This window comes from Zootoca vivipara, chromosome 7 (genome assembly GCF_963506605.1).
Source record: "Zootoca vivipara chromosome 7, rZooViv1.1, whole genome shotgun sequence".
NCBI lineage: Eukaryota > Metazoa > Chordata > Lepidosauria > Squamata > Lacertidae > Zootoca > Zootoca vivipara.
In genome coordinates this window covers 6386481-6398551 of record NC_083282.1, presented here as the reverse complement: position 1 = coordinate 6398551, position 12071 = coordinate 6386481, and the positions used below count along the sequence as shown (strand labels likewise).

Genomic DNA, 12071 nt, shown 5'->3' with positions numbered 1-12071 from the left:
TTAGTACCAGATAATGCCACACACTAAAAAAATAAACCCCATAGGGTTCCATCCTTTTTTCTACGGGTCTCAAACTGTTTATTAATGCTTGAGTTTAGCAATATAGTAATACATTTTGAGATGGCTTATATGCCATTCTTATCCGACATTTTTTTTACATTGAGCAAGACAAATTCCTTACCCCATGTTTAACGCCCCCCCAATAAACCCCCTATTGTCAGAGCACTTTCCCCTGTTCCACTAAACCTAGAATTCTCTTATATCCTTTGCAAGAAGTGTACTCCCATTCCAATAAGCATTAGGAGACTGACAAATTGCATAGCATTGGTAATCTTGCAAAACATGGGGAGGCCCATACAGACATTCTTCTGAACTAGAACAGATATTTGAATTGTCTCCATATCACAGAAGCCAACCCTCAGAACAGGAAGAGGGGAGGGAGCCTTAATTCTCACAGCTGTATGATTATTGTAGAAAACAGTCACTCACTTGTTTTCTGTGGCGTAAAGGAAAGTATTCGAGGAGTATTCTCCCTGATAAAAGAGTAGATTTTCATCAGCAGACGCACCTAAAGGAGTGGAATAACAGATAAAACGTATTTGACACCTTACAATAAAGGGAGAGATAGTCCAGAAGGATACCATGGTCAATAGCATCAAAAGCTCCTCTGCCTCTCTTTTGATGGAGACCAAAGCAGATTCCGTCTCAGACCAGGTCAGCACTCAGAATGCAAGAGGTCGAGACAATCAGTATCCTCCAAGAATGCTTCCAGTTGTACTGGTATTACTCTCTCGATCACTGTACTTCTGGAACCTTAAGAATTATGATGAGTTTCTTTTTGCATCTGACCATTTCTAACACTCTAAGGCCCAATCTCTTGGAAAAAAAGAAAACTTGTCACTGTTAATATTACCACAAGTCAGACAGAAGCAAAAGTGGAATGTGCACACAAAATTACAGGTTAGCGAAGGACTCACATTCTGTTATGAAGCAGCATTTTGCTAATTTAAGCTTTGTGAAATGACCTTTAGCTACATCGACAAGAAACTAGCTCTCTAGATGAAACTCACCTGTTCAAGTATCACTATAAAAGCAGAGGCTGGTGGTAAATTGTAGGCAATGACAATGTAAGTTGGACCCACTCCAAGCCCAAATATATGGAAAATCATGAAGAGACCCCCAAAGAAAGCGGAGTGGATTGTCTTGTGGGTGGAACCATGGTAGCCCTGGGCCCACAGCAGGAACAGCCCATAGGGCACAGTCAGTGTGAACAGGAACATGTAAAGCCAAGTGGAAGCAACGACAGAACCTTTGCCAAAAGTGTAGACCAGGAGATCAAACTCCAGCACCAACCTTTGAAACAGATTCAAACAACACAGAAAGTTAAAATCATATACTTGTGTTAAAATATATATTCCATCAGCTGAAATCAGTAACAGTTAAGGAATTCTATAATGAAAGTTGAGGTAATTTTAATCTGTTTTAGTATTCTAAGTTTTGTATGTTTTATGGTTGTGATATTTTTAATGATTTCATTGTTTTATCTTTCATATACCACTTTGAGGTTCCTTTTAGAATCAGGCAGTGTATAAATCTTATGAAATGAATACTGAACTTAAGTATACTGTACACCCGATGGATTTATATTGCACAGAACATTGTAAAATAAGAAAGCAAACACACAGATGCAGACAGATACAACCCTTACAGAGATCCAGGACCCAGGGGAGGAGAAGGGGCAATCCTTGTGCTTATGGGATTATTCCTTAGCACTGCACTGGATACATGCCTAAAAGCCAAACCCTAAGTGTTCTCACTCAGAAGTAAGCCCCACTTGGTTCCAGTGAGCTTGCTGACAAGCATGCATAGCACTGCAGCTTTAAATGCAGAACAGCCACAAACACAAGCATGAGCAAACCATGGGGGGGGGGGCATGTTCTCATTCTCTAGGGTGCTCAGACCACTAAACTCATAGGCACAGATTCGTTCCATGCACAGACTTCATGGTTTAGATAAAGTGACGCCAATTTTATTAAAGCACAAATACATCCTCTCCTACCCTTTAGCTTCTCTTCCACAGAATTCTGTTATTACTGTCGTTTGCTGCCTTGTTATGGTAGTATTTAAACCAACAAAGAAAACCCAAAATTGAGTAAAATATGAACATGAACACACAGAATTCCAGAACAATAAAAAAGCACCAATAAAAACAGAATCAAGGATTAAAGTGAACTCTAAAGTCAGGGACGTGTGCATACATGCAACACACAGACAGCTTTGGGACTCTACTCTTGAAAGATTTTTGTGCATTTCAAAAGGTTATACTTCTACAGTTTTGAGCTTTTCATTGCAAGTAGACACGATCCCTCACTTGGTCTATGTCTTTCCCCCAGTACAAGCACTTTGATAGAATACTTGCTACGGGTTTTCTAGTTCAACTAAAAGCAAAGCAATACATTTTCATTGGTTCAGGTATGAAATGTCTCAAGTCCAACACTAAAACAAAACAAAAACAAACAAACCTCCAGCTCATCACTTAAATATTTCCCTACCTTCCTTCATCAATAAAGTCTACTATGTGGGTGCTGAGAATGATCAAGATGAAGAAAGCAATGAACATGTGACGTATGGTCCGGATGTCTTCCATTTCAAATAGTTCACTGAGGAAAATAAGTACATTAGAACATTTCAGGGGGTGGAGCTAAACTCCAGGACATCCGGTGGTTAAACTTAGGAATCAAAAGCAGCAGGAATATGATCAGAAGATTTCCACAGGAGGATATGGCCGTGGCTGCCCTAGGCCATTTGCTTTTCCTCCTTCAAATGTAACATGGGATCACTCTTTTTCGGTGTGTAATTTCTCTACAAAACTACATATTTTCTACAAAATTCACCTGTCAACAAATATAAGACCTTCGCCACTTTCTAGAGGGGGTAGTGTGGAGAAAGAGATTCTCGAACTGTTTCCAACCAGGACGCTGAAAGTTTAGGTCCCCCTCCCCCCATGAGCCATTCTGACAGGTGGGGAGGGAGGGAAGCATTCAACTGTGAATCATCTGCCAAAACCATGACATCAGGGCAAGTCCTTTCCTTTGCCCGTACAATGTGAAATCAAAACTGGGACAAGGCATTGAAAGCAGCAATGGTCAACTGTGCCTGCAAACCCAGTTTCCTGTGCCTGCGTGGTTTGAAATCAAACCATGTCAGCAAAGGCACAAGACTTTGTAGGCACTGCCAATCAGCTGACCGGTGGTGCCAGCAAACCTGCTTTCAGCAGGGAACTACATCTTTAGCTTCCCACAGAAGGAGCCGGTTTGGGGAAGGTGGACTTGTGGGTCAAATTAGGATGCCAGACCAGGCCAGAAGCTCATTTCACACAGACATTCTACCATTTTCCACCGACTGAAGCCTTTTGTAATCCCCACTCCATGCTATGTGAATATTTGGGTCTCAGAGGCTTAGTGTGCTTATTATTCACTTATTTTTAAATTGATATCTCACCCTGCCTCCAAAGGAGCCCTGGAGAACACAGGACTGCATCATATCCAAGTCTGAACCTACTGGGCCAAGGTACTATTACGTTATGGGTTCTCCTGGGCTGTATATAAATGAAGTTAGGAACAAACATTATTGGAGAACCAGACCACCCATGGGGAGTCTGGATTGCTCAGCAATAGACATTCTATTCTGTAGACCAGTTTCTACAGAACGGAACAGCCTCTGTGAATACAGAATACAGCCACATCCAAGTTAGATTTTGGGGTGTGGAATAGCCAATTGGCTGGAACATTTATAAAGGTTAGGAATACCGACTTTCAGTTTACACAGTATAAAAATGAATGGGATCTACTGGGAGGGAGACACGAGATGTGCAGATAAGCCACCCAATGGATCAAGGGAATTTTAACTTTAGCAAGGGCACCAGTAAAACATACTCACTCCAAGGGAGACTTTCTAGCAACAAAAACTTTTCCGTGTTCTAGAGGTGCTCTTGATCCTCTGTGAAAAGAACAAATATTCAGCAACAAATTGTTAAGGAAAAATTATGGGGTGAGACACTACTCAACAGCCCAGCTTGTCAGGGTGCGAGTCCCCCACGGGTCCATGCGGTCAGTAAAAGAAGGAAGTTCCAGCCAACTAATTTAGAGCAAAACAGCAGTCTGTAGACCATGATCTTTATTGTTGCGAAACAGGTCCCCACAGGAATAAGAACCCTGAGCATGGGTGACATCCTCTTTTAAATCTTCCCTCTTTCCCCCAGAATACACTTCGAGAAGCATCACTAATACATCATCACTACATCACTAGCATGTCACAAATAGGGAGGGGTATACAAGGGTTACAAAAGTTCAACATTAGGTCACTTTATCAGACACCTTTTCCATCACCTCTTAAGAGAAGCGGACACGGAGCAATGGATTCAAGCTACAAGAAAGAAGATTCCACCTAAACATTAGGAAGAACTTCCTGACAGTAAGAGCTGTTCGACAGTGGAACTTGCTGCCAAGGAGTATGGTGGAGTCTCCTTCTTTGGAGGTCTTTAAGCAGAGGCTTGATGGCCATATGTCAGGAATGCTTTGATGGTGGTTCCTGCTTGGCAGGGGGTTGGACTGGATGGCCCTTGTGGTTTCTTCCAACTCTATGATTCTATGATTCTAAGTAACCATTTAAAACTCTTTACATATCCTTGCCTTTAGGACTTGTCTGGAGAGGGGCTTTCAGAACACCTGACTTGCTAAACTGTCCCTGTATATGCTCTCACGCTTGGGGGATTTTGGCGGGATGCCATGTTCCTGCTGCCTACGTGACTTCTTGCTTCTTGGTTCATGGAGGGAGGTGGAGCCCAAATTCACCTTTCTTTAAGGATTGAAATGGCATTAGATGAGGTAGCAAAGTCGGTTAAAGTATGGATTTTCTACAAATCTATAAAGCTCGGTATCTTCCCTGAGCTGTCAAGTCAAAATGATATATTCAGGCATAATATTTGTAACAATTTAACAACTTCAAAGATGTCCCCCCCACACCATTGCCGTAACAGAATCAACATATCAACTCTGCTTCAGACTCAGCCATAGAAAGATTAAGAATATATGCTTTCAGTCTGCGCAGTATAAAAATGAATGGGATCCACTGGGAGGAAGCGAGATATGGAGATAAGCGACCCACTATCAAGGCAACTTTAACTTTAGCAAGGGCACTAGTGAAATTTACAATCTCATTAACATACTCACTCCAAGACAGACTTTCTAGCAACAAAAACTTTTCCATGTTCTGGAGGTGCTCTTGATCCCCTGTGAAAAGAACAAATATTCAGCAAGGTAGTTGTAGTTTTTTTAAAAAAAAGAAAGAAAGAGGAATCAACATTTGATTCTGCTTCAGACTCAGCCAAGAACCAACATACTTGCTTTTGAAGCCACCATCTTTCTCTGAGCACACGGCTGAGAAGGCAGGGGGCGAAGACTCCAGCTGAACGGACTTCGCAATCAAGCCATTTACTAATTCTGTAAAGTGGCTGTCGATCCGCTGCATGAAAGCTGGTTTCATTTGCTGATAAAATTTGGAGGAAGGAAGGAGGGAAGAGAAAACAGAACACCTTGAGTATGATTGTTAAGTATTGCCTGGAATTTGCCTGCTAAAATGGAATGTTACTCTTTGCATTCAAATGCAAGGCTGATTTCCTAACACCTTGCTAACAACGACCGTGTCTCATTTCCTGACAACTGACTACATATTCTTGGACCCCAGTCAAAGTAACGGCCAGAGGGCCAATGGTCAACGCTGATGGGACTTCCTAGTCTAGCAACATCTCGTTCCCCATTCCTGGTTTAAACCACCTATCAACAGCTCCCCAAGAATGAGGAAGCAAAGTAGCCAAGTGCAGAGCCTTTCTGAGAAAATAATAGCTAGCCTAGCTGCCTCCCATCTTGCTTACAAATAAACTCCACATATCTGACAGAAATCCGACCAGAAAAGTGACTTGTTCAGCAGGGGCTTTTTGTTTCGTTTTTGTTATACTAGTCGAATACCAACCACATGCAAAACACACTCTTTTAGTCTATTAAATTTAAGGAAAGCGGACAAGTCCAAGAATAGGATGTAAGAAGGCACCATGTTCACCCACAAAATGCTCAGTTCTGGTTAACTCCCCACCATACACACAAAGATTCTTTAAAAATGAACAGCTAGCAGAACCCAACAAAAAGGTCTCTCACAACTCTACCCAATGGAGGGAAGAATGTCTAAAGAAATTAAACAGGGAAACACATTTCACTTAGGATTTCATTTTTAGAAGTTTAGCACTATGATTGCTTTGATGTGGCAGTTTTATTTGGGTGGCAGGGGCAAGGGCAGCTACAGCAGAGAGGAATACTCTTGTACTTCCAGAGTTATTAAAAAACAGAAGCTGTGATGGTTAACATTTAGCGAGAAGAGCAAACAAGTGTGATGGGAAGTTTCCCGGCTGCCTTGCTCAGCTCAGCACAGGGTGTTCACAAAGCACAGGGTGTTTTGTTTGTTTGTTTGTTTGTTTACAAATTAAAGGGCTGGTCGATCTGCCATTGCCGCTCCACACAGTCAACAAAGAATGATGCCAAGAGAGAGTGAAAAATAAACATAGAGAAAGAACCAAGAGAAGGGAAAGCAAGCTATAGGGTTTCTGCTGCACAGGGAAACAGCACCTGAGCAACAACAGAGTTCCTGCTTTCAATGTAGCCCTTGGAATTTGCCTGGGGAAAGAGATCACCTGCTGTTATCCATTCACATATTACAGACACAGCCCCCAAAACGATTATATGCACTTTGCATCTCCTTTTCCCTGAGGCAGTTGACATGCTGGCAAGACCTGTTGGGCTCCACTGCTGCCCCACCTGAAACTAGGAAGATGTATCCTGCTCTCCTCTATCTGCTCACTGCCAGGAAAAAGTGGGACAATAGATAAGCTGATTCCCAGGGAAGCTTCTTCACCATCTTCCCACTAATTAATTCCTGATAAGTTCAAATACTCAAAAGGGTTCCCAGCAATAGTTTCAGAGCCACATGCAAATCCTTCCTACAGTCCAAAGCATGCAGGAACAGCCTAATCCCACAGCCTGCTGATGGGCATTCCAGTCCCAGTTTACCAAAACACTGATATGCAGCTCTTATGGCTGTAGCTGCACTAAATATGAGCAGCAATGTTTTGGCTAGAGATGGATCGCCAGTCTGTGAAACTTTCTTCTTCTTAAAAGACTTTTATTTTTCACATACGGTACAACAGCAAATATTTGAGAACGTATCTGCTTTCTCATGCACTCACAGTTCTGTTTTGTCCTGCTTTTTCTTTTACTGCATTTAAACACACACTTCTCTCTCAAGATTCCTAAATGCATTTTGATAGGCTTTCTTAGCGAAGAGCTGGAATACTTGAGAAATGTGAAAGTGGGTGAATAGTTTAAGTTTCAATCTGGCCAGGAGGTGTAGATCAGGTTTTTAGTGTTGGCATCCGTCTGTCTCATGAGACAATGTAGTGTGCCTCCGGGGATCAAACCAAATCAGGTTATTCATACTGGAATTCACAAAGAATGAATTCCTTAAGCATCCCAGCAGCTGAAGGTTTCTAAGGCATCAGAGAAAAGCATGAACATTTGAAGGGTTGGGGGATAATAAAGCTACAAAGGACTGTAATGGTTCAAATAAAATAAAACAAAATGTCAGAAGACCTAGGAAATCTTTCAGCAGTCCAAGACTCAGTGACTTCCAATTGCAGGATCTAGGATTGCAAACAGGCCAATATTATGCATAGATCTGTTGCAGATGGGAGGTGGGTTTTTTGCCATCTAGGGATTCCTCCTTGTCAACTCATATTAACTACAATTCAGATAGGTTTACCTCAGCCTCCACCAAAAGTTGCATCTTTCGAGTGACCAAATGGTCAACGTCAACATGACCTAAGAGGGGAAAAAACAAATTGTTACTGTACTGTAAACGATAAAGACAATAAATACTGGGTATATGTTTTCCGCAAGTATGAAAGGCAAAACAGGGAAAGTTTGCAAACTGGAAATTTAAAGTATTTTAATATCAGTGCTGCAGATAAGTCCACAAAAGTTACTAGCCCTCAGAAATTTCACTTATTCCCCTGCCCAGATGTACCTGCATTAGTCATCCGCTACTGACCAAAAGGAAAAACAACCTATCGTATACCGATTTCCAAGGCTTCCCTTCCTGCAGTGCATTAAAACCATAATTAATTGGGGCAGACCATTTAAACTTATCTAGCCAAATACTAAAAAAGCAGGAGGTGCTAGGGAGAAGGATTCTAGCCTGGCCACCTGCCGGACATCTGTATGATTCAACCATCCATGCACCGCTTGCCCCCTGCCCCCTCATGTGGTACAACCCAGGCACCAGTTCACTAGCCAAGTGAGAGCAAGACAGCAGTGACGGTGCACACAAGACATTCAACTGTGACAAAAGGGGTGTACAATGCATAGAAATAAGTTTTTCTGAAAACAGAAACAGATTTGTTTCTGCAGAATTGCATTTAGATGGCTCTTCTTGAAATTCCTCTCATTAAACAAGCATTCAGCAATTGTATTTGGGCACATCTTGAACAAAAATCCAGCCAAACCAATGAAGGGAACATTCATATTAATAAATGAAAAATAAAAATCCTTTTTATTAATGGAATCCCCTTTAGCTTGGTTTTGCTGAGCTCTAAGTAAGCGTGTGGGAAAGTGCCAGGAATGCCTGAGGTTCTGTTTAAACCACCAGCTTGATAAGTGAAGAACTTGTTATGTGAACTATTGAGCTTGCTATTTTAGGCAAGTGTAGAAACTAGGGTGATAACTTGGGCAATGCTTGCTTAAGCAATGTATGACAAAATAAGGAGTATCAAAGTGCAGTTGTCTTCAAGTAAATCATGCAAGAGCATGCTGAAGAATCCATTGTTGATCACATTGTGCATGTCCCAGGAGTTGGCATGATGTATGCCATATGACAACAACAACAACAACAACAACAAAGTCACCTTTTGCAAAGGGATCAAATACTTACTTCACTCATTATAATGGACATCAATCTCTGACTTCTGTCTTCTGGGTTTCTGGGGGTTTTCCTGTTGTTATTCTGTCTCTCACAGCTACAATAAACCTACCATTAAAATTATGGACTGGTCCTTTCTTTGTCAGAGGGCAAGCGGGCAAATTTAGCAGGGGATGAAATACTTTCCCCCCTCACTGTAAGAGTTTAAATATCAATTTTCGTTTTATTTGCTGTTCTTTCCTCATCTTCCTCTGCCTCTGGGTACTGGAGGTTGTCTGTGAGCGGCGGCGAAACACACAAGAATCTAGTTCATTAAAAAGGCTGGTTTAATTCCATGTAAAGCACAGATAACAGGGGAGCTCTCCCCCGCCTCCAGTCAGTCTCCATCTCAAGATGACCTGCCTGAACTTCCATCATCGCCCTTTCCATGGCAGTTTCATTTATTATCTCAGTCTCCCCTTCTCCTCTTCCTGGGCTGCCTTCCAGCTCTTGTGGCTTGCTTAGGGGACAGATTCCCTTGCTCCTGACATTGTCTTTCACAATAGTCAGAAATCCAGCTGCCTCAGCAATTAGCACCAAGCCCTCCACAGAACATAATTTATTCTTACATCACATACATTGCCAAAAGTAGGTCTTAATTATTGCAACAATTATTAATTAATTGTTGAAACAAGCTCTGCAGACATGTGCAAACAGGATGGGTTGTTGTTGTTTAGTCGTTTAGTCGTGTCCGACTCTTCGCGACCCCATGGACCAGAGAACGCCAGGCACTCCTGTCTTGCACTGCCTCCCGCAGTTTGATCAGAGTCATGTTGGTGGCGTCGAGAACACTGGCCAACCATCTCTGTCGTCCCCTTCTCCTTGTGCCCTCCATCTTTCCCAACATCAGGGTGTTTCCCAGGGAATCTTCTCTTCTCATGAGGTTGCCAAAGTATTGGAGCCTCAGCTTCAGGATCTGTTCTTCCAGTGAGCAATCAGGATGGGTAGCCACTGTTAACACACTTGTAACAGGGGAGAAGTGGCAGAAATTTGCCCATGTGATGCCTCCCTCTTCAGTACGGTAGGTTCTGATGGTTCCAAGAGCGGGTGGCGCTGTGGTCTAAATGACAGAGCCTAGGGCTTGCCGATCAGGAGGTTGGTGGTTCGAATCCCCATGACGAGGTGAACTCCCGTTATTCGGTCCCAGCTCCTGCCAACCTAGCAGTTTGAAAGTATGTCATGTGCAAGTGTCATGTGCCCTGGCGGAAAGGTAAATGGCATTTCTGTGCACTGCTCTGATTCACCAGAAGCGGCTTAGTCATCCTGGCCACATTAGGAAAGGCAAGTGTAGAAACTAGGATGATTATTATCAGTGTAGAAACTAGGATGGTTGTTATCAGTACTTAAGCAATGTATGATAAAATAAGGAGTATCAAAGTGCATTTGCCTTCAAGTAAATCACGCAAGAGCATGCTGAAGAATCCATTGTTGATCACAATGTGCATGCCCCAGGAGTCAGCATGATATACGTGACACAAAGGTCACGTATACTATAGAATGCTATGACTGGAGGTTTTCATAGAATCATAGACTCATAGAGTTGGAAGAGACCACAAGGGCCATCCAGTCCAACCCCCTGCCAAGCAGGAAACACCATCAAAGCATTCCTGACAGATGGCCGTCAAGCCTCCGCTTAAAGACCTCCAAAGAAGGAGACTCCACCACACTCCTTGGTAGCAAATTCCACTGCCGAACGGCTCTTACTGTCCGGAAGTTCTTCCTAATGTTTATGTGGAATCTTCTTTCTTGTAGTTTGAATCCATTGCTCCGTGTCCGCTTCTCTGGAGCAGCAGAAAACAACCTTCCTCCCTCCTCTATATGGCATTCTTTAATATATTTGAACATGGCTATCATATCACCCCTTAACCTTCTCTTCTCCAGGCTAAACATACCCAGCTCCCTAAGCCGTTCCTCATAAGGCATTGTTTCCAGGCCTTTGACCCTTTTGGTTGCCCTCCTCTGGACACGTTCCAGCTTGTCAGTATCCTTCTTGAACTGTGAATCTTTCCGTATTCTGTGAAGCTAGAACTGTTTCCTTTCACATGTATTGGTGTGGTCTGAGCTTCTTGCACCCCACCTAGGAGCTGAGTTGTTTGAATGCCCTTCCTTTCAGCAAGATTCCAATGCCAACCATCTCCTAAATCAGGAAGGGGTTTGCATTGGAATCCCTTGCTAAAACAAAGCAGGGGGTTTTCATGCAAAGCCCCTACCTGAATCATGAAATGGCCTTGCAAGCCACATTGGACCCCTAATGGGCAAAGATTGTTCCACAGGCTGGAGGTTCACAATCCCCACATACCCTGTAAGGGAAACGGTGTTTTTCCCCTCCTAAAATTAAAAACTTTAGTTGGTGAAAAGCATTTGAGCTATACTTTTCTCCCCCCCCCCTTTTTAAATGATTTTTATTCATTTTATATAGAAGCACAATACACAACAACTCCAACTAACATATAACACATACACCCACAATAAAACATAAAAAACAATAACACACCATAAAAAAGAAAAAGAAAAACAAATTTACGTCTCTAATCTTGATCTTTTCTTAACATTTAAAAGGGGACTTCCTCGGACTCCCCCCATCTGCGGTTCATTTCTGATCCTCTTTAGCAAATTCTATATCCTAATTTTAAATCATATCCATTTTAAATTAAACTTTCCTCTAAAGCAACAACTTATATAACATAATTCTAAAACCTGCAGTTTATATACGCTTCTAAATCTAATCATACTGATCAATTCTGCAATAATTTTTAAAATAATTTTTAAAATTTTTCCAATCTTCCTCCACCGACTATTCTCCCTGGTCACGTAGTCTCCTGGTCAGCTCAGCAAGTTCCATATAATCCATCATTTTCATTTGCCATTCTTCCACTGTTGGTGTCTCTTGTGTTTTCCAATTCTTAGCTATCAAAATTCTTGCTGCTGTTGTGGCATATAGAAAAAAGGTAACATCTTTCTTTGGGATTTCTTTTCCGACTAAACCCAAGAGAAAGGATTCTGGTTTCTTA

The 12071-nt window shown here is 42.1% G+C and overlaps 1 protein-coding gene across 5 annotated transcripts in view; it reads right to left on the bottom strand.

Moving 5' to 3' along the window:
- Positions 1–12071, bottom strand: part of LOC118089157 (sterol O-acyltransferase 1) — a 64249-nt gene that overhangs the window by 14399 nt on the left and 37779 nt on the right. For 3 of the 5 annotated variants that reach the window (XM_060276617.1, XM_060276621.1, XM_060276616.1), the window contains 7 exons: positions 7867–7925; positions 5402–5547; positions 5232–5291; positions 3940–3999; positions 2553–2660; positions 1071–1353; positions 490–568 (listed from right to left, as the gene is read on the bottom strand). In XM_060276617.1, coding sequence (XP_060132600.1) covers positions 490–568; positions 1071–1353; positions 2553–2660; positions 3940–3999; positions 5232–5291; positions 5402–5547; positions 7867–7925 — 795 coding nt within the window. Of the gene's footprint in view, positions 1–489; positions 569–1070; positions 1354–2552; positions 2661–3939; positions 4000–5231; positions 5292–5401; positions 5548–7866; positions 7926–12071 lie in introns of those variants that run through there. The other 2 variants (XM_060276619.1, XR_009557859.1) reach the window with 2 other exon arrangements.